This window comes from Dermochelys coriacea, chromosome 5 (assembly GCF_009764565.3).
Source record: "Dermochelys coriacea isolate rDerCor1 chromosome 5, rDerCor1.pri.v4, whole genome shotgun sequence".
NCBI classification, from domain to species: Eukaryota; Metazoa; Chordata; order Testudines; family Dermochelyidae; genus Dermochelys; species Dermochelys coriacea.
In genome coordinates, this window is record NC_050072.1 from 103636318 (window position 1) to 103658757 (window position 22440).

The 22440-nt window shown below is 38.7% G+C and overlaps 1 protein-coding gene across 2 annotated transcripts in view; it reads right to left on the reverse strand.

The window, feature by feature from the left end:
* The window catches only part of GLIS3 (GLIS family zinc finger 3), a 259987-nt gene that overhangs the window by 51434 nt on the left and 186113 nt on the right, over positions 1-22440 (reverse strand). For both annotated transcript variants that reach the window (XM_038401161.2, XM_038401160.2), the window contains 2 exons: positions 21896-22006; positions 1206-1347 (listed from right to left, as the gene is read on the reverse strand). In XM_038401161.2, the coding sequence (XP_038257089.1) occupies positions 1206-1347; positions 21896-22006 (253 nt within the window). The remainder of the gene's footprint in view (positions 1-1205; positions 1348-21895; positions 22007-22440) is intronic.

Here is a 22440-nt window from a genome sequence, read left to right on the forward strand (position 1 = left end):
ACAGTTCTTATATGAAAAAGGCCTGAGTTGTAGTCACTATGGGAACCACAACTTTCAATTTCCTGACTTTTCTTTGTGTAAATCTCAATCATAACATTACACATCAAACACAAATCAGCAAAACGACATTAAAAGTACTGTATAGTTCAATGACAGCCTTGGGAAAAACAAATTGAGAACTGACATGTCTTACAGCAAAATGAAACAGCTATATAGTGTGTACACACACACACACACACACATATATAAAAGTCTTCATTCTCACTTAGCTAAGAGTCTAATTGAAAACCTCATTGGCAAGTCAAAGAGTTAGCTGAATCTTTCAATGAGAAGGAGAACAATACAAAGTGGTTATTTTAAATAATGTTCTCCTCCTCATTGTAAGATTCAGCTAACTCTTTGACTTGCCAATAAGGTTTTCAATTAGACTCTCAGCTAAGAGAGAATGAAGACGGTTGGGAGACACAACAATATTCTAGCAAATACTGAAAATAGGTGTTTTTGCAGTTATCTAGATATTTCATACTAAATGCTGAAATGTCATCCACTGCATGTTACAGATGATCTTGAACTTTGGAAAATATTGTCACTTTTATTTTCTTAATATTTCAATATTTGCTTAAATTTGAACAGCTATAACCACTGCAAACAACATCAGTCATTATTTGAGAGTGAAATTCCCAAACACTTAATTAAAACTATAAAAAGGGCTTGTTATGTAAACAATATAGATATGTTTATTGGTGGATTTATATTTACCTATAGGACAAGGGTTTATTATACTTTCTAACAAAATGCCACATTTAACCTAATTTATATACCTTTATTAGAAAAATTATATATGAATAGCAAAGAGGGAAACATTCCCTTTCAGTTCTAAATCGAATTTAATGAACTTAAGGAGCCTAGAAGGAATGGGTGAATTGAACCTCTGGCAAGAGTCCAGTTCCCATAGAGCAAACATATTCCTTATTGTGGTATGTCTTTTCATAGGCAAAATGAGACCTGCTAAAAAAGACTTAAATATCAGATAGAGACATACCTTTCTAATATACTGTACATTGTTCTGTCCTTCTCAGGAGTAGTTTAGGAAGAAAAAGAGGTAGATTTTAGAGAGTTTTTCACACATTAAAAATCCCAGAAGTATACATCAACCATACCTAACTTTAAATGTTCTGGGATCATTTCCTGTCTTTTTACTATACCTGTGTAGATGTCATGAACAGACCCTGGCGATCGTCCCATGATATTGTCTGCAGCATCATGTGGTGAAGGGGCTGGTTGGAGAGGCTGAATAGTGAGGCAATCGTTGAGGATGTCCTGGTCAAGCTCTGAGCTTGATCGCAACTGAAGCACAAGAGATAAGAAGGAAAAACCATCATCACAGGAAAATGATCACCAAGATATTGGGCAGTGATAATGAAGAAAGGTTGAGGGGTTAGAGGAGGAAACTGAGAAAGATTCTTCTTTATACAATCCTGAGAAATAACTGTTCTATTAAAGCAGTGGTTCTCAAAATATGGGCCACAAAACATCCTGATGTCCCACAGAAGGAAATATTTTGAGAACCAAGGGCGGGGGATGGAGTGCAGGAAGGGTGAGCAGAAGAAATCCAAGGAAGATGCTCTCTTCTTTGCACAGTGCTCCACAGAACTGAAATATTGGCTTGACTGCTGCTCATTAGAGAAACTATCAAATGGGACTAACATTTCCTTTATGAGCAGGGAAGTGATGTGTACAGTATAAACATTTGTAAGACGTCTTAAAATAGTGATCTCAGCCTGTAGCTCTAAAGACACATGTAAGGTTTTGTTACCCTTATATACAGCTCATCTGGAGTTTATGGGCCTCATTCTCATTTACACTAAGACCACTTGGCAATATAAAGTGGACATAAAGAGTTATAGTTGCAGAGCTGTAGCTGTAAAATGGCCCTAATGTAAATGAGAATGAGGCCCTATTGATCTAATTGGAGCATCTTTCACTTTGCCTGGTCTCATGAGAGGCCATACAGAGAGTGCTAAGTAAGTGGGCTATAGAAATCCAGGATCTAACCCAATTCCTCCAACAATCCAATGGAGGAAGATAGGGAGAGAAGAAGCAACAGAGGAAGAGAGAAACATCCCTGTGCCTCCACATTCAGGAATGGGGAACCAGGGAAAGAGGCAACAATGTTGAACAGAATTATGGAGAGCCACAAAATAGTCACAGTGCATGATGCTGATATTAATTTGTGATTTCATCATGTTGCACCACTACGTGATGACAGTGAGTAACTGACATAACATGAAGGTCAGGCAACATCAGGATTTCATGCTGGGATTGATCTGTTGGTGGCTTCATGCAATGAGTCTAGGGTTTCCCCAGCTCTTCAAGGATGAGCTTCATTGTCTCAAAGCCTTAAAAACACATTGAATCATTCCCCACTCTGTTAGACCAGCTTTAAGCAGCATGACTCTTGCTTTACATTGGCATGACTTATTGACTTCACTGGATTTACAATGGTGTAAAACTGGGGTAATGGAGTGGCGAATCAGGCCCATATATTCGAAGCAGTGTGACTACATTAACTATAACAGAGACAAATAACATTGAAATAATAAATGAGGACTGTGACATTTGCTCAGCCCATGTATACTGTACATTATTTTTCTCTCTGAAACAAAACATTATGCAACAGTTGTGCTTAATATTCCTAAGGGTAAAAGATGTTTGTAAGGTATGTTTGTATGTATGTATGTTTGTTTTTATGGGGTTTATCTAAAGCCCAAAGCATAGAAAAATTCAAAGAAAAAAATCAAGTTTAATATGAGTTCTGGAAATCAGTTCCTATTTATCTCCCATATTTACAATCTGCTCAAGAGACAAGATGTTTTTTCTACTGTAGCCAGGAACTCCTGTCTGCTTTCTATTACTTACTAGTTCTTATGCCTTTACTGATACCAGCAGTAATATGGCCTTTTATGAAATTAAGTGCATGTGTACTCCTGGGGCCAAACATATTCACATTCTTTTATCTATATTTTTCTTAACATAAGAAGCAGAAGTGGTGTTAATTTCTATCTAACCTGATTCATCATCATCATAACAGAAAATAAAATAACAATAAGACAAAGACAACAATCCTTTTTGGAGAAAGATTTCAAATAAATGTTTACACAGAGTGAAGATTTCCAGAGGTTCCTGTGTAAAATTGCTTGTCTGCAATTAATTGGTCCTTTTTACTTCATAGAATAGAACTGATCACCTTTTTCTTTAGGAAGCACAGGCAGGTACAATTAAGGGAAAAGTAGTTAACAGAACCAAGAGAAGAGTAGTTTGGGTATTTACACATTAGATATGCATGTTAAACAGAAATGTCAACCAAATATACAAAGTACATGACACACATTTCTCTCTATTTTGCTTTGTTTGTGACATGTGTTTTCTATCTGGCACTGGGAATGATTCCCTCAGGACAATCAGTGCTCACACAAAATTTTCTGACCTGCCCAGCCATCAGGGATAATTCTTATAAAAAACTCTGGAAGAAAGCTGTGCTCTGATTGTCTGTCTGCAGAGGATTCTGAACCCATGTAATTATCTCCCAGAAAGACCACACTGCAATTCAGTACATTCGGCTCACATTTGGAAGGGATTCTTCACAACTATGAGGACTAAAAACATTTGTTTTTAAAATGAAAGCTTAGATTCTGGAGAAAGAGGTGGATTCTGCGGTCAAAACTATAAAAAGGTCAGTCATGAGACATACTGCACACCCTTGCAAGGGAATAAAGGTGTTAGGCGCACCCTTTCTTCTCCATATAGCCTACACTGCGAGGGGTGAGGGGGAAAAGAGAAACAGCTGCCCCTGGTCTGCTATTTTCCTTCCTGCAAAGATGGTGCTAGGAAACCAGTAAGAATGTCTAGGCAGCCTAGTCTCCACCCCACTAATGCATCAGGCAATGCACTGGAATCATTGCAGAGGGGGGGAAGTTATCTGTGCCAGTAAAAGGGCAGGCACAAACTATATACTCCCTGGAGCAAAAGAGATGGTGACTCTCAGCATCATAGTTTCAGCTGGTCAAAAAGATGTATTTTATTTCTTGCAAACATTTTAAAAAAATTAGTCAGAAATTTCCACAGAATTTTTCAGGTTTTCACTGAAAGCCTGAAAACTAATATTTTGGTTTACATTGTCAAAAACTAAAATTGGTTTTCAGAGTTATTTTTTCCTGATTAAGCCCCTCCCCCCCATTGTTGATAAAAACAGAAATTCTCTCATGAAAATTTCTGGTTTTTGTCAACCAGCTTATTTTCATAGAAAAAAGTTAAGAAAAAATGCTGACCCGCTCTATGTTGACAGTCTAATTTCTGCTTTGCTTCTGTGAGAGCATAGTTACAAGTGCCCCTTACTCAAGCTGGGTTATAAGGATATCATCCATTCTTAAAGTAGTTTCTGAAATAACCAGACTTTGATTTGACTATGCAATATGGCTCACTTCAAACTTGCAAATCAAATATACTATATTCCTGGCTGTGACATAGTCCATCTCATATGAGCATCCAGCTAGTCATCAGTGCAATTTTGTTGTAACTTAAAACATGCCAATCATTCTACCCTTGAGCAGAGAAGCAAAGGTACGGTCTGTAGCAAGTTACTTTGCTGAGTGATGGAATCAATGATGGTCATTCTGAACACACTGAGCACAGAGGTTTCCGGTGTGCCATTTCTTGGCCTGAATTCATGGCTGGCCCAGGTACAAGTAAACAACCCAGCTGCTGAGCTGCTGCACAACCTTCCTTTATGAAATATTTGTTCCAAATGATAGATTTTCATCTTTAATAATTAAATCACCTAGAAGACTTGACAAGCTCTGTACTTAGAAACTTGAGCTGCTTCCATCACAATATGGGGATTTCTTTTAATATATAAAAACAAGGCACTGTCAACAGCGATTTACATTTGTTTTTTTCCCTGTGACAGTTCTGCTAATGTTTATAAGCTCTCAGAACAAGAGATGGAAATTCTACTCCCGTCATTTTCTCATTTCAGATATGATTGAATAATCACCCAAGATTAAGTGAGTCAAGCAGAAGTAATTAGGAGGGAATAAGGGCCAGATTCCTCAATTTTCAATTTCATTATATTTGAGTTTAAAAGCAGAGGCATTATGTTAGTTTGATGCATGACATATTTCCAAAGAAAACGACTAAGAATTAAAGACCTTTTGTTCTGCATTTCTCTAACCAATGTGTTTTATCTGGGTTGTGCGTGATTCTGCATAACATTGGTAGGTTCTTCTTGTTGTTCAACAGGAATCAGATGCCACAAAAATGTGTGTTTATGAAGAGTCTTGGCCATGAGAAAAGTAGTTTAAGATTTTTCAAATAGGATTAGTTTTTACCAAACCATTTAAAATAGGATCATAGTAACGTCAAAACTCCGCCTGGTATTCAATATTACTGTAGCATTTTAACATCAGTGCTTCTTCACAAAGACTGGGCCTCTCTCACCACAAAAACTTACCAGCTATATAATTTATATCCAAGAATTTTCAATCTAATTATTCTGAAAGCAACTTGTATGGGCTGTATGTACACTTGTGTGCATAACAGAAGACCTCCATACATAGGGTCAAGTACCAATAACAAATGTATCCACTTGTCTTTGGTACTTGTCAGATCTACTGTGGCTGCTGTGTCTTAAATGGCAAAATAAAACTGACTATCAATTTTTTAATGGGGGGGGGAATTCTTTACACTAAAATGTCATAGCATTATAAAACTATTTTTCTATGTATAGATATAAAGTGAGTTGCATAATTTATGAATCAATAAAAATAACAGCCCCAGCTGACAAGGACTGAATAAGGCTTAGTGGTGGTCAAGTATGCCTATCACTGTCTGCCTGGAAGATGGTAGCGATGGAAGTAAAGCATGATCCTCTATCTTTGCCTCCACACATTTTCTGAATTTGTCTAGGAGAGTATCCAGAAGTTAATATTTGCCTGCACTATTGCAGAGCCAAATCTCATCTCTGCTAGCTTAATGGCACTGATAGAGTACACCAATCTGACCACTGGAAAAGTAAAAATTAAACATGAAGCCAAAGCTATGTAACAGTGTTTATTCATGCTATATGTTTGCATGGTAGATCACATGCTGCTCATACAGAACAACTTCATCAAGATTTAATGCTCCCATGCACAGGACTAAATCATGCTGACATAGGAAATTCTGCAAGTTTGTACTTCCCAAGTTTTCGCCTTATTCCTTCATCCAGAAGTAACAGAGAGCTGGGAAACAATATAGAAGGAAGGGGTCTCTGTCCTGATGCTCTTCGCCTCTATTTAATCACCTGAAATTTGTGCAGATTTAACAGATAAATATATGCACTGTTTTAAACAGCTTTTGTCATCTGTTGTAATTAAAACACTTGACCAGTAAATAGAATGGGAGTTAACAAATAAGACTAGTCTATATCCACTGAGAGTAGCATTCATTTCAATATAAAAATAAAATAAAAAAACACCTTATATTTGCTACTTTCGCATCATAACTCATACTGAAGGCCACGACATGTAGAATGCTACGATAAAATATAATTCATTTTTGTGATCTTTCCTAAATCAAGAAAAAACATCCTAGATACTTCTTAAAGACAAATCTAAAAATTAAAAACATCTGGTACCTGTGCACTAAGTTATCATTGGCTACTAGAAGATTTTTATTTTTAAGGTAACAAAATACTTTGGCTTTGGAATAGTGGTGCAAGATAAGAAACATGGCTTTCTCAAGACTAAACAATGTTGGAAGGAGAAAGACTGAACTGAATTCTACTATTACTGTGTATATAAAACACTGCTTTCTTATAGATCAATATATTCGAAAACTGCCATGAGCAACTCACATTCTTTCTTGTCAGAAAATGATATAGATGTAAGAACACCATTTGAAGGAAGAAATTTCAGCTGGAAGAGAGCCTGTGGGACTTTCCAAAAATCAGAAAATAACACTGAAGCTTTACTTTTTGAGAAGTCAATTAGAAATCCAGTGAAATCTGTCTTAATTAACCATTTACTGGATCAACCAAAATTGCTTGCTTAACAGCAGTTGTCATCTAATAAAGATTGATCAGAATTCTACCACATAGGCTTGGGGATCCTTTGGGGTAGTCTTTTAAGACAGGAGGTTATCTATTAAGTGTGGTTTCTTGTGTAACTTTCACTGTATTATAGAAGCTCACATTTTCATAAAGGAAGATTCCTTTCCTCTGCAGTCTAGTCATAGACATGAAAACTAAGAGAGAGATACACACACAGACACACACAGCTTCTTACAGAGCTAATGTCTGATAGTTGAACCCATTCATATTACCACCATCTTATGTAAAACACTGCCTACAATATGTACGATCCCTCCCATTCAAGCTGCTTTTCTTTGCGATTCAGAAAGGTTCCTGGTCTTTGTTCATAGTGACCAGCAATCTAGCAGTGGAGCCCAAGCCATTTTAAAAAATCATTTTATACTATTCTGTGTCAGATTGACTTGGAAATATATATAGCAACTGTATGTTATTGTCTAACAGCTAGTTTCTCTCGATTAAATGCAACCTGACAAAGAGCCCAGTTATGCTGAATAATTGCTCTCTTCCTTTGAAAAGAGATGTGCTTGGCAGATCTCTCTTTTCATCTGAGTGGAGTATCTTCTAAGTAGGGTAATGAACAAATGCTACATCCATCTGGGGCTCCATTGAGAGTGAACCCATCTTTTTTCTTTGTTATCTATGAAAAGTTGGTATGAAAATCTGTATACAAAATAAAGAATGTTCTTAGTAACAGAAACACAGATGTGGTCAAACCAAAACCCAAATCTAATCACTTCTAAACTTGGGAAATTTCATGGCCAGATCCAAATTTTACAATTTCTAGATTAATCTGAATCAAAGCCCCTGTATCTGAATCCTCACTCCCCAGCTTTGGGAGGTTTGCACTGGGATCTAAATTTGATGTTTGGGCCAATTTCTAATAGTAAACAGTTGGAGTTGGACAAAACCTGGCAGTTTTGTTTAGGAGAGGAATCCCCCGAACCTTTTTATAAATTATGGGTTCATGGGTTTGTAACCCTGTGAAACATGTGGGTAATATATGTATTCATGGAAGAATGGTGTGTGTGTGTGTTTGATGGTTATTGTGTTGCTGGCTAATATGTAACAAAGGGTTACATCACTCGTAGGTTGCTGTAGCCTTGAGGAATCCAAAGACTAGGTCACAATGGCTGTAGACAGAGCCGGATAGCTATTACTCAAATGAAGAGTAGAGGTGTTAGAGGTCTTTGAAGCTCACCTCCATTAACGTGGAATCAGGATCTGGCTGAATCCCAGGATGTGAGTGGGGACAGGAGAGGGGAAGGTTTTAGCTAGAGACTTTGGGGGAACCAAGGTGGGAATTCTTTAACACAGGACTTGGAAACTGTATTAAAAAGCAGCCTGATGAAGGGAGGCAGTCTGCAGAGAAACAGACTGTAACATGGCCCCTGATGCTGGGGCACCACAGATAAGTGGAGGGCCACTTAAACTTTCAAAGAATGGTTTCAAAGCTTAGCTAAGACAATAAGAATATAGGCTGCTGTTGTTTTAAGACTTTCATCTCTGTGATGTTTCTATGGATAAATAATACTTTGCTTTGAACAAGTTGTTCTCTGTTACTGCATTTTCATATTGGTGGTCACAGGTAAGGCTACGATTTAGTCATGGGTATTTTTTGTAAAAGTCATGGACAGGTCACAGGCAACATAGGCGCCAAGTTCTCCTGGCGCCGGTGGGTGCTTGCACCCCCCCGGCCCCGCCCCGACTCCACCCCTGCCCCTCCCCCTCCCCCTCCCCCTCCCCCTTCCAACTGCTTCCCCAAAGTCTCCACCCCAACTCCGCCCCCTCCCTGCCCCTATGATCATCAGGTTCTATAGCTACAGGACACAGGATTTCAGTGAGAAGAGTTTGATATCTGCTTAAATATTTTATACACACAGTTGCTGAACTATTTACTGACAAGTCTTTGCGACAGTGTCACAGGAATATGCATAAAAGTAGCAGGAAACAATCTCATAGAAATCCCGAAGGGAGAGGTGAAAGGCATGAATGAAAAGGGGCCTAGTTTGATGATAAAAGTGGAATATAGGCATAACAAACATTGCTGCACTTGTCAAATAAGGGATGTTTCAGTTGTGTTTTGTTTCAGTTTCTTTTTTTTTGTGTTTTGGCCATGTGACAATATATTTATTTCTTCAAGTGTGATGCTAGCTCTTCCTCCCTAAACATGTACCACTACTCCATATCGCCAAAGCCTATAGTAGCACAAGGGAAACCTCAGACTGAAAGCAGTGATGGAAAAATAAAGTAGAAAACAGTCTTATCTGTAAATATTAATGTCACAGTGCTTTGCTAATCTCCTGATTATAACAACTGCAGCAACCCCAGTAGCAAGATGAAAAATGCAGGTTGCTTTATTGTTTCTGTTTCCTAGAGATCAGAAGAGTCCTCTCTATACCACCATTAAAATACCACCCCCATCTCTGAGCCTTCTCAGTGGGCACACCAAGTACATTCCATGGTTTCTTAAGTCACAGCAACTGCTGCAATGATGTAACAACAACAACAATAAATGGGGGTGTCAGCCAGAGCCAGCCCTCTAATCACTTTCAAAGTATGTTTTGTTGTTTTTCATTGGCCAGGCTCAAAAGAACTGGTCACTCGTAGTCTCAAAAGTTTTACAACAAATTGTGTGATTAAATTCCTTAAACACTTCTGCCCATTCCTAATCCTTTTCTCGCCAACGTCCCTTTCAGGAAAAATTGCTGCACTCCATGGTGCCTGATTTATATTTCATTTTGAGAACAGGAAGTAAAGGGATTAAAGTTGAGGATTAAAACACTTACTCTTTACCACATTTTTTGTGCAGAATAGTTTCTTAGTTGCCATGGGCACTGCTCACTGACCCTTACCCTCTCAATGCACTTCTGTTTGCATTAATGACATATTTTAAATGGACTCCATAGAAAACAAGTGGGGGGAAAGTATCCTTAAATTCATCTGCTCTCACAGCAAGAAAATAGATTCCTCCCCCCTCACCCCTTTACTCAATTCTCTCCCTGTTGCAGTATTAACAGTGAAATCTGAACTAAGAGTTTGAACAAGCGCAACTTAAAACTGAAAGACAGACTCAGAATTATACAGGCTGGTACTTTAGAAGCTGGAGAAAAGCTGTTTGCCCTGCTTCTGAACACCCACCTTGTTGTGAACAGTTTCTCCAGATACACGTAGGCTAATAATCTACAACATTGCTATTTGCTGTCACTAACACTACACATTAATAACTGCTGAATATCAATAGAATAAAGTTTCAGCCCTTCATGGCTCCTGCTTTTCTTGGCAATCATTCTGAGTGACAGAGAGAGGGAAAAAAAGAATGAGTTTATTTGCTGCATTTGTAAGGCATTCAGCAAAAGGGCACTAACATTGTTTCCATAGGCAAAGAGATCCTTTTAAAATACTGGGGAAAGGATTAAAAAGACTAAGGCAAGAGAATGAAAAAACTAACTCAAGACAATTCTGTAGAACAAAATCTGAACTAAAGATTTCATCAAAAGAAAAACCCTGGACACCGTGCTCTATCTATGCTCTCCACTAAACCCAATCACTGGCATGAAACTCCATTTACTCAAAGTCTATGCAAACAAACAGGTAACTTCAGCCGTACTGGGGTGAAATCAACATATACTCATAAAAGTTAAACAGAAAACTTGGTCCTATTGTAAAACAGTGTAAACAATGAACAATCAAGATGACATTACACAGCATTATATGCTGCACATATTTATAAAACCGGATCTATATTATTTGTGGGAGAAGGATGTATTTGTCAAAGCATCCCATAGCAGACAATAAAAGTAAACTATCTGTCAAGCCTTTTTAGATGTTATTAACTACAGACTGGAATTTGGGGTGCGGGGGATGCTACAAACCATTGGCATGAAGTGGTTTCCATTATATACAGGGTTTACAGCTTGGTTCAATGGCTCTCAGCATCCCCACTATAAAAATTGTTCCAGTGCCCCGTTACAGGCTAATGTAGAACTATCATTGCCTGAGAAAATATTGCTCAGTAAAGGAGTGTCTTTTGGCTCCCCTTTTTTGATTCTACCTATTTTGCTTGTTTTTTCATATTTTAAGTCAGAAAGCCTTATATATTTGAGTAAGTCAGACATAAAGGGAACAAAAGGCAACCTGCTAGGGGATACAGAGCTTATCAGGATGGCCAAGGTCCAGAGGTGAAACAGTGATCCAGATTCGTCCCTGAAGGTGAAATTGACCTATGGTACACAAATTAGGCACTGCATTACTTGTATCATTTGTACTAGGAGTGCATTGTGGGGAAAGAGGTTTGGCTGTGGGATGATGTAGCTAGGAAGTGTACTTTTGCAAAATCTAGGAGCTACAGAAGGGGTCTCTTTACCCAATGCCAGCACAGACTAGCAAGGAGGGCAATGGTTGGAATAAACCAGGGAGTGGCCACATAATCTGTGTTGATACGACTCTTATGGCCCCAACACATAAGGATTGTGGAAGGGTTGTGACTACTATTTCAGCCCATATGAATAACAGACACAGGTAGGCTGCAATGCAGCCCCTATGTCTTGATCTCAGGGTTGGAAGGGTGGATTTCACCTCTCCTGCCCTTCACCTGCATAGAGCCTAGATACTTGGACTTTATGCAGGGTTTTAGTCAAAGTGAATTGCCTCAAATCCTAGTGACAGTGGGCCAGATTCAGAAGTGATGTGAATGGTGGTATAAGTAAGAAATCCCCTTTCACTCGCTGAGGCTATGTACACCTGCTTTATGATCTGTAAGGAAGTCTGAATTGGGGTAATTTATTCAACAAGGAACTGGAAGACCATGTAGAAAGGTGTGAGTCAGTAGCTCCTACCCCACTTTAACTTAAACATTCCTACCCCCCACAACCCAGGGGAATTACAAATGTATAAAACCAGTGTAAGTGAGAGGGGAACAGGGTCCCAAACCTCTGTAGACTCAACATTTCCCTTGCAGATATTCTGCATCACACCAGTCCACCTTTGCTACCTCTGTTCTTCATGATCATCTGCAGTATTTATCTAACCATTCTAGGCTTCCTGCAGATCTGAAGAAAGTTGCCTTTTCTGATTATACAATTATCAGTCACATTGAAAAATGCTATTGATCCTTGAGCCACTATATTTCAATCTTGTTTATCTTCTTCCTGTTTGTTCTCAGGCTCCCTTATAACAGTGTTCACATCTCAGAGCATTAGTTTCACAAAGAACACAATCTCAACAACCTGGAGATTTAAAAAAAACCACATAATTCAGATTTACTGTCAGGCTAAGTTTGTTTACTCCCCAATAAAAATCAAGGTAGAAGCTTAGAGGAGACAAGGAAACTATGTACACAACTAGAATAAATAAAAAAATGGAAAACATTTTTAAGGAAAAACTTTGAAGTCATATTTATTCTGAAGATTTTGAAAAGGAACAGTTTTTCATGTTTGTGACATTTTTATCATACATTTTCATTGTAAATATTTCATTTTGAAAATTTTCATTTTCAAAGTTTTTAATTTTTAATTTCCCACCATGTTTTTCAGTTTTCTTGTTCTTCCTCCCTTTGTTACAATTTGCCACTGAAAAAATAGTAAACCAAGAAAGACTAAATTTTTCATTTTCCAGTTTTGTTAAAATTATTGAAAAAATTTAAAAACTAAAATTTTAAGATGGAAATATCTACTTTTGAAAAAGGCCATTCTTTCAATGACAAAAAATTTGATTTGAAAAATTTCCAACCAATGCTAGCCCAAGCTACCATTCAAACAACTAAAATGCATCTGAGAGTTAGTATAGGAAACCCCGCATTGAATCCAGCCAAAACTTTCTCCTTCCGGTTTTTTTAAACACCAGAAAAAAGGCTGAGCAACTGCTCTTCTCCTTCCCCACCTCATTTACTTCCACAATTTGGCAGAGCCAATAAGAGGAACTCAGAAAGCCTCTTGATGGACTTCATAAAAAACAATAGCGTATGAAGTGCTTTTTTTCCTGGGCTGTTTGTTTTATGAGCTCACTGAGAGCAGCTGTGTAAAGCCCCCAGTTTTCACTTTGCCAATTTTGGTATCAAAAAGGGAGATTTTTCAGGAAAAACTGAACTATGTTTGTAGCAAACTTGGCAAATGTTTGTATATTCAGTCCTTCCCCAGACCCAACTCCTGTGACAAATAAGTTGTTCTACCTCCCTAGCATCCTAATAGTGACATTTGGGAGACCCCTGACTCTTTGGTGAAATATAAAGTCAGGTTTTTTGCAACATCCATCAGGCTAATATAAAAATCCAATAAACTAACTCCAACTAACTTCTAAAAACATTTGAACAATTTTTTGAAGTGTCATGTATCAGATGCTGACTGTATGGAGCCAGTGGAGAAGCAACAAACGGCCTTAAAATAGAGAAAGAAGAGATAGTAGACACATAGCACAATTGTTGTGGAAGAGGGATATGATAGACACAAGAATGTATACCAGATAAATGAATAGCTGCCCAATGGTATCACTGTTTCATTGAAGTTCACATTCCGCATTAGTGACACTGTTAGGGTGACCAGATGTCCCAATTTTATAGGGACAGTCCCGATTTTTGGGTCTTTTTCTTATACAGGCTCCTATTACCCCCCACCCCATGTCCCAGTTTTTCACACTTGCTGTCTTGTCACCCTACTAGACACTGTTGTTCTAATCTTTAGCTGTTCAGCTGAATGACATTGTATATAACAGTGGAGTACCCAGAGCAGCAAAAGTGGCAGTCTTTCAAACCTGCATTTACTAATGTTACAGAACCAGTAAAGATAGTAAATTACCTGGCAGAATTAATCCAGGTTTGGTTTCTTTAAGAGCAATTTGAACAAGCTAAAATGACGCCGAAATAGCTCCATAAGAGAGAGTCCTGTTTAGTATCAATGCAATGATACTAAATTTCTCAAAGACTGCCTTATAATAAATCTGAACTAGAACGTCTAATGTTCAAAATAGTACAGTTTGCAAATAAGGAACTATTAAAAGACATGGTATCTATATAAATAGCTATGGACTAGATGTTTGATCAAGATAAATAAGACAGTATTAGATCTAACTTAGCTCTCACTTTTCACTTCAGAGCTCTCACATGTGGATTTATGAACCCCAAGAAAGGTTCTAAATTCATCTTAGGTGGTCTTGTTTACTTTAACTATTTAAATGACCACCAGGGCTGTTTTACTGATATCACAACAAAGCAAACTTAACCTAACTTTATTTGTTTCTCTGCTAACAATCTTTCAATATTTCTTGCAGAAATATGTTATATCACTGTTTTAGCTAAATAAAAGCATCATGAATAACATTTGTCCATCGGTATAATTATAAATACATTGGAAATTGTAATTAAAAGTACAGCCACTGCAGGAAATGAAGTTTATATCTTGGAATTATAAAACTGACATTGTCAACTAGGCTATCTTGTCCCTGCTTAATATTTATGGGAATTTAGAGGTACTATTTTGGCCACTGGAGGGCTCCAATAGGTTTTCCTTAATGTAACAGAAATATATTTAAAAAGACTAAAAAAAACAATACAAAAGCTTTGAAGTTGAAAGTGGATTTCTTGGTTCATGCCATGGTCTACACACACACACACACACACACACACACACACAAATTGAAAAAGCTCAGACTCCATTTATTGCATGGCTTGCTTTTTCAAAAAAAAGTGGAAACAATAAAAATGAACAAGAATTATCATACATTTTACAAATACACTTTCCTCAAGCAGGGCTCCTGGTGAAATAATGTATTGTATCTCAGAGTATGTCTATATGGAAAGGATAAAGTCCTTATGTTTGTACAGGACTGTAGTTCAGCTTCCCCATCAAATTTGTCTTATAAAGAAATAATGATAATATTCATTTTCTAACTTGGCTTTGAGTCAATGGTGGGTCAACAGCATGAGCTGTGGATTTTGTTACTGATTTAGTTTTGTCATTTCCCATAAGTAACTTCAGCACAGGAGTCTAATAAAGAAAAGAGCTATAGAATGGTCATGTTCAAGCACAACATCATCAATTAAACAGATGTAAGAAATTTCTGTGAGTTCACATTCCGCATTATTTCAATCTTCCTTTGAAAATGTTAAGCTTACTGACTGCAAAAAACCAACAACCCCCCTTACTCATGTTGAGTACTACCTTACTGCTTTAGTAATCTCACTGGCTTCAGGGAACTAATAGAGGAATAAAGAACTACTCAATATGAGCAAGGGTATCAGCTACTGGCCCTTAATCATAAATTTCAGACAGGATTTTCCCGGAATAAGGACCACAGGATTGGGTCCTTAGATATTAGAGGGATTTACCTCTAACTAATATAGATGAATGGATATAAAAATTATCAGATGCATCAGTTCATACTTTTCAGATTGCAATGTAACAGAACAATGTCATAATCTAGAATTGTTTGCCAGATTTCAAGAAATGTAGGTAAAAACAAATATTATAAGGATTATCTGCAGCAAATATCCTGCACTTTCTATCATCTTACTTTTCTACCTCCCATTTTGTCTATATTTGCATGAATCCTCATCCCATTCACTATGTATTTGTCAGAAGAAATGAAATAACAATTACAGTAATTGTTTCTTCCTTCTACCTAGGGTTCCCAACTTTCTGCTTGCACAAAATCCAACACCCTTGCTCCTCCCCTGCCCAACTCCTCCTCTGAGGCCCTGCCCCTGCCTCGCCCCTTCTCCAAGGCCCTGCCCCTACTCACTCCATCCCCCTTCCCTCTGTTGCTTGCTCTTCCCACCCTCACTCACTCACTCACTCACTCACTCACTCATTTTCACTGAACTGGCTCAGGGAGGTGTGGGAGGGGGTGAAGGCTCCATCTGGGGGTGCAGGCTCTGGGGTGGGGCCAGGAATGAGGGGTTTGGAGTATGGGAGGGACCTCTGGGCTGAGGCAGGGGGTTAGGGTGTGGGAGGGGGTACGGTCTCTGGGCTGGGAGTGTGGGTTCTGGGGTGGGCCAGAAATGAGGGGTTCAGGATGCAGGAGGGGGCTCCAGGCGGGGACAAGGGGTTGATGTGCAGGAAAGGAGGGGGAGGACTCTGTCTGGAGGTGTGGGCTTGGGGTGTAGGAGGGGGCTCCAGGCTGGGACCAAGGGGTTCGGAGAGAGGGAGGGGAATCAGGTCTGGAGCAGGGGGTTAGGGCATGGGGGCGTGCAGACTCCGACTTGGGGTGCAGGCTCTGGGGTGGGGTTGGGGATGAGGGGTTTGGGGTGTAGAAGCATGCTCTGGCTGGGACCGAGGGGTTTAGTGGGTGGGAGGGGGATTAGGGCTGGGGCAGGGGGTTGAGGCATAGAAGGAGGTCAGGGGTGCAGGATCCGGGTAGTGCTTACCTCAAGCAGCTCCTGGAAGCAGCAGCATATCCCTCTCTGGCTCCTATGTGGAGGAGCAGCCAGGGGGCTCTGCGATGTGCTGTCCCATCCACAGGTGCTGCCCCTTCAGCTCCCATTGGCCATGGTTCCTGGCCAAAGGGAGCTGAAGAGCCAGCGCTTGGGTTGAGGGCAGAGTGCGGAGTCCCCTGGCTGCTCCTACGCATAGGAGTTGAAGGGGGAACATGCCACTGCTCTGGGAGCTGGATGGAGCCATGGCAGGCAGGGAGCCTGCCTTAGCCTCACTATGCTGCTGACTGGACTTTTAACGACCCAGTCAGCAGTGGTGACCGGAGCTACCAGGGTCCCTTTTCGACCAGGCATTCCGGTCAAAAACTGGACACCTGGCAACCCTACTTCTACCCCCAAATGCAGAATTTTCCCTGCAAAACTCACACAGTCCTGAGGTCAAAACTGGGCAGTATTCAGTCCTAGGCCAGTCACAGTCTTTCTTTACATAAAACTCTGTTACTTCATGACACTGCAGAACTAGAAACTGGAGCTTCATTCCTTTGTGATGGAGAGATTCCTGACTTCCCAACAGAAAGCACAACACTTGCTTCTGGCCCTAGAATGGCCCGAAGTATTGGATATTGAAACTGGGACATATTTATGTATAGAAAGCAGATTTTATGTCATTTTTGGAGCTTTTGCCTTTAAAAGGCCAGATTCTCATCATTTGTGTAGGTGCACTGAAGTCAAGATGCCACAGGATTGTTATATAATCATGAATGGGAGACTAAATGATCCATGTGACTCTATTAATATGTTATCCATACTACAAAATGATTAGTAAAAACATTAAATGTGAAACATTTAGTTGCTTTAGCATATACATTTCTGAAGAAATAGTTCAGATACAGAATGTGTATGGGGACAGAGGAAGGGTAAAAGTAAGGGAGGAGAGAAAAGAAAAGAGAAAAGCAGAGTCTATTAAAGAGACAGAAACAAAGATAGAATGATACTGGGACCAATTTTACCATAGCATATGCACCACAACCTCCCATTACAGTTTTGGTTGCATATCTTAACAAAAAATCATACCTAGTGAAAGTGGGAGATAGAATGAGAAGGGACATGGAAAGCAAGAACAGGAGAAAAGGAATAAAAATGGAATGGGGGAAAGGAAAAAGCAAGAAAACACAGATTGTAGAATTAGTTTTTTGTTCATTCATTTAGAATTAAATTACTTTTTGTTAATCCATTTAGAACTATTCAGATTGCTGAATTAGATCAGGCACAAGATCCATCTAGTCCTATGCTGTCTGCAACAGTGGCTTGGACCAGATACTTCAGAGGAATGTGCGAGAAACCCCAAGGGACCAGTTATGGAATAACCAAGGTTCTTTCTAATCTCATTACTATGACGTTGTCTTCTGTCCTGAAGCATGAGGATTTATATTCCTTACAAATCTGGGGATTTTTAAAAATCTTAATGAATGTACAATGGATACATCATCCATATAAATATCCAGTACTTTTTTGAAACCTGCTAAGCTCTTGACCTCTATGGTATCTTGTGGCAATGAGTTCCATAAGGTAATTGCACATTGTGTAAAAAAGTGTTTTCAAATTTGTTGTCTTTCAGATTCACTATACTGCATTTCCCTGGCATAAAAGGAAGTGTTTAAAGGAGGGGATAACTCAGAAGTGAGGATGTCTTACAGCTGATTATAGGTCAGAGGTATTATAAGCCAGTATTCAACCCTCTCCCAATCTGAGTACTATCTGTACTTCCATAGGCCATGCTTAGGGATAGTGGCACCAAATGTTTTAGGGAAATGGACTCCAACCATGGAGGCTGCATTTTTAATTTGTTTAAATTAAACAATGGGTTATTTTTATCTCCAATTAAAACATGTAGAAAGAAAATACTTTGTGTTGTTATTGTCCACAGTTTTCTACGCATGACTGAAAGTCATTAGAGACCTTTTAAATAGAAAATTATCTGAATAGCATTTTAGACTTCTTTGATCAGATATTTGATATTTCTGGCTTTGCATTCACTCTCTGTTCTGATTCCCCTTCCCCTCCCCCACCCTTTCTGATGTCATGTGGGGAATTTCTTAGAAATTTCATACGGTGAAAAACTAGATGTTGCTAAACTTTTGGGTTTTATTTTCAATACTGTATTTAAAAATAAATTACAAACTCTTGCTCACATTTGTTGAACTGCATACGTTATAATAGTTTTGGCACTGACTTCAGAGGGTCAGGAATTCGTTCCCTTAATAGGAAAAACTTCCATTTACATCAATAGGGGTTTTGCCTGCAAAAGAACTGCAGAATCAGGCACTTTGCCTTGCACAATAGAGCACAAAACCACATCAGCAAAAACTTAGTACATGATAGATAGATAGATAGATAGATAGATAGATAGATAGATAGATAGATAGATAGATAGATAGATAATCCATTTTGATTCTCACTGCAACATCTCTCTGGTCTACGTTACACAGCAGAGGGAGGGGCAAGGAGCTTTGAGGATGGATTATGAAAAGTTGTGTGGAAGAATCAGTGTAACTTCAGACTGACGTGGTGAGTACAGTACTTTATTCCAGGGCATCTCCATTGCCACAAATACATTTCCCGTGCTATTTAAAATCTGTGTAACATCAAGAGCATATTTTAGTGTGCAATCTTGGAGAGCTAGCAACTTAAGACACCAAAATAATGTCATTTAGTGTGCAGGGGGAGGTTAAAGTGAGGATTAGAGGCAGTCAGGCAGGATATATTAAATGAATCCATGACTAACAGGGTGTGACAGCAAAGGGTTTCATTCTTTTCAAAAGAACAGTTCCCTAGGGCTGGAACTATTACTCCACTGTGCCTTTATCACCTTGGAATTTTTATGGTTATTTTTGATGAATTCACATTTTTTGTAAAGGCTTTTTTGACATTAAGCCAATTTTCATTTTTAATTAAAGTCGTAAATAATCTTAATACTACCTTAAAAGGTTTATTGTTTTTTACTTTTTATTATTATTATTATTACTGCCAGGAAATATTTCAAATACCAAAGCATGATGCAAGTTAGCAATTATAAGTTCTCAAAGGTCCAGTAACTACGCTGTACCTTGTAAATATTATACACTGCAACCTCAGTGCATGTTTTTAAACATTTGGCTTGATTGATGCCACATTTCTTCCTTTGTTTTTTTGCTGGGTTGACTTATTTCCACTTCCACATATTAACCCATCTCAGATAAATAAATCCTTATCAAATGGACTGGATGAAAAACTAAACAACTTTAAGTTTAATTTTTAAAAAAATGACCATGTGAGGAGTTAAAAGAGCCAGCTTTAAACTGTTATAACAGAAGAATGGAAATGAACAAAAACATATGGGAAATGCCATCCTAAGAATGGAACCCTCCCATGCTCCTGCAATTTGACACAACCATGTACAGAGCATATCATATTATTTTACATTCAATTATGTAATGTTACCTAAGAGTTTAATGTCCTCTGTTCAGATACATTATCCAAATTTTATTTGATGTGTCATATGTAAATTTGACAGAACATTCAGGCATGACCACCGCTTGCCTCACAAGCTGACACAAGGGAGTAAGTGGGGGACATATAACACCCCTTTGCTCTTCTCCATGGGCTATGTGTCCTGTGGTTCACAGTGCAGCCAGGAAACCAGTTTGCACAGAACCATCACCAGCCCTCCTCAACACCTGGGCAAGAAGAGGGCAGGTAGGGTGGGTCAAGGTGCCAGCCAGCACAGTAATGACCATTAGGAGATTACTTTTCCCCTGACACAAGGGGGATTCAGGAAGGAAACTATAATTCCCAAGAATTAAAATTCATTTCCTGGCCTCTGGGAGCAGCACAGCTACATGCTCAGGGGAAATAGTTAAATTACAATCTAGCCCTACATTTTGCAGTTTGTAAGACTATACTTTAGTGTTTCAGACACTATCTAAACAAAAATTGGTTTCAGAGTAGCAGCCGTGTTAGTCTGTATTCGCAAAAAGAAAAGGAGTATTTGTGGCACTTTAGAGACTAACAAATTTATTTGAGCATAAGCTTTCGTGAGCTACAGCTCACTTCATCGGATTCCACCAAATGCATCCGATGAAGTGAGCTGTAGCTCATGAAAGCTTATGCTCAAATAAATTTGTTAGTCTCTAAGGTGCCACAAGTACTCCTTTTCTTTAAACAAAAATTGTTACCATTCAAATCAAGGGCAATCCATGCTGTCACCCAAGTTAAATATAGCCCCTTCTGTAGGGGTTAGGACTCTAGGGTTTTAACTCTCCCTACATTATTCTAAGACCATGTCTACACTTACTGGGGATTGAAGCTGCTGAAACTGATGCAGTGGGGGTAGATTTACAGGGTTTAGTAAAGACCCACTAAATTGACAACAGAGCACTCTCTGGTTGACTCCAGTACTCCACCGGAAAAAGAGGAGTAAGGTAAGTCAGCGGGAGAGAGTCTCCCGTGGACACAGTGCTGTGTAGACACCGCAGTAAATCATCCTAAGCTATGTTGACTCCAGCTATGTTATTTGTGTAGCTGGAGTAGCAGCATAACTTACCCCAGTCATGCAGATAAGGCCATCTCCATCATCATCATATTTTTAAATGAAAGCATTGCACTTATCCTCATTGGTCTGAAACAGTATATCATGGTTTATTGTAAAAAGGGGCTTGAGATGTAAGGAAAAAATCTGATCATGTCCTCAGCTAATTTTTTTTCCCGTGGGACTGAGAAACCTGGGACTCAGCATTGTGAAACAGCTTGATGTATGAAAATGTAATATATATTTCTATACAGGCCAGTTTGAACCACCATCCATCAATCCTCAACATACATCTATCTATCTCGGGTTGGCAGCATAAACTGGATGTTGCATCACAATATACTTAACGTGGTGAAAGAATTTTACAAATGAAATCTTCCTTCTCAAAAGTATTCTTCCATATGCTGAGTTACATATATTTGTTATGATTAATCATTATACCAACAGATGATAATCTTTGCTGGACTTCTAGTAAAACAGTCAGCCTTACTGAATCAGAGTAGCAGCCGTGTTAGTCTGTATTCACAAACAGAAAAGGAGTACTTGTGGCACCTTAGAGACTAACAAATTTATTTGAGCATAAGCTTTCGTGAGCTGTAGCTCAAATAAATTTGTTAGTCTCTAAGGTGCCACAAGTACTCCTTACTGAATCAAAACTGAAAAGATCATCTATACTCACACTGGATTTACCATTTGTTCATGGATGGTTTCTTTAATCAAGCAGTCCTAGATCAGGGCTTTACAGTTTCACAAGTGCCGGTACTTAAGATGTCTCAATACTTCTAGTGTTACAACATTAATATAATTCCTATGCAGAACAAACCTCTTGGAAAGTTACCTTTTTCCTGGCCTGTTGGTCTTTGGAAGAATGTGCCTTTACATGCTTTCTTAGAGAGCTTGGGTCTGTGTACCGTTTAGTACATCCTGGAATCTGACATGCATAAGGTTTCTAAAACAAAAACAAATCAAAAAAGCACAAAGAAAAATCGGTTAAACCACATATTATTTTGCCCGGGGAAAATCCATTTGAAGTCTTGCTATTGATTGGCTATACCGAGCAGTACCACATATAGAATGCCCAGTAGCTTTATGGCATGGTAAAGAGGAAAGGAAGGCTTGCAACCAAGAGAAAGTAAAAGAATCTTTTCTGATGTTTTAATGCCTATTTTTAATTTTACCAGGCCATATTTCCTTTTACCTCATCACTGTTTTTATCATTATGAATGAGTATCTCCAGCAGTACTTACAATTATGTCACCCTCACAGCAGTCTTTGACTTAGTCAGAAATTACATTCTTTAGTAAGTCAGGTAAAGAAACTGCAGTAAAGTCCTGGACAGACTGCTTAAGAGTTATAGAGGAAACCTGCTTCAGAAAGACAGAG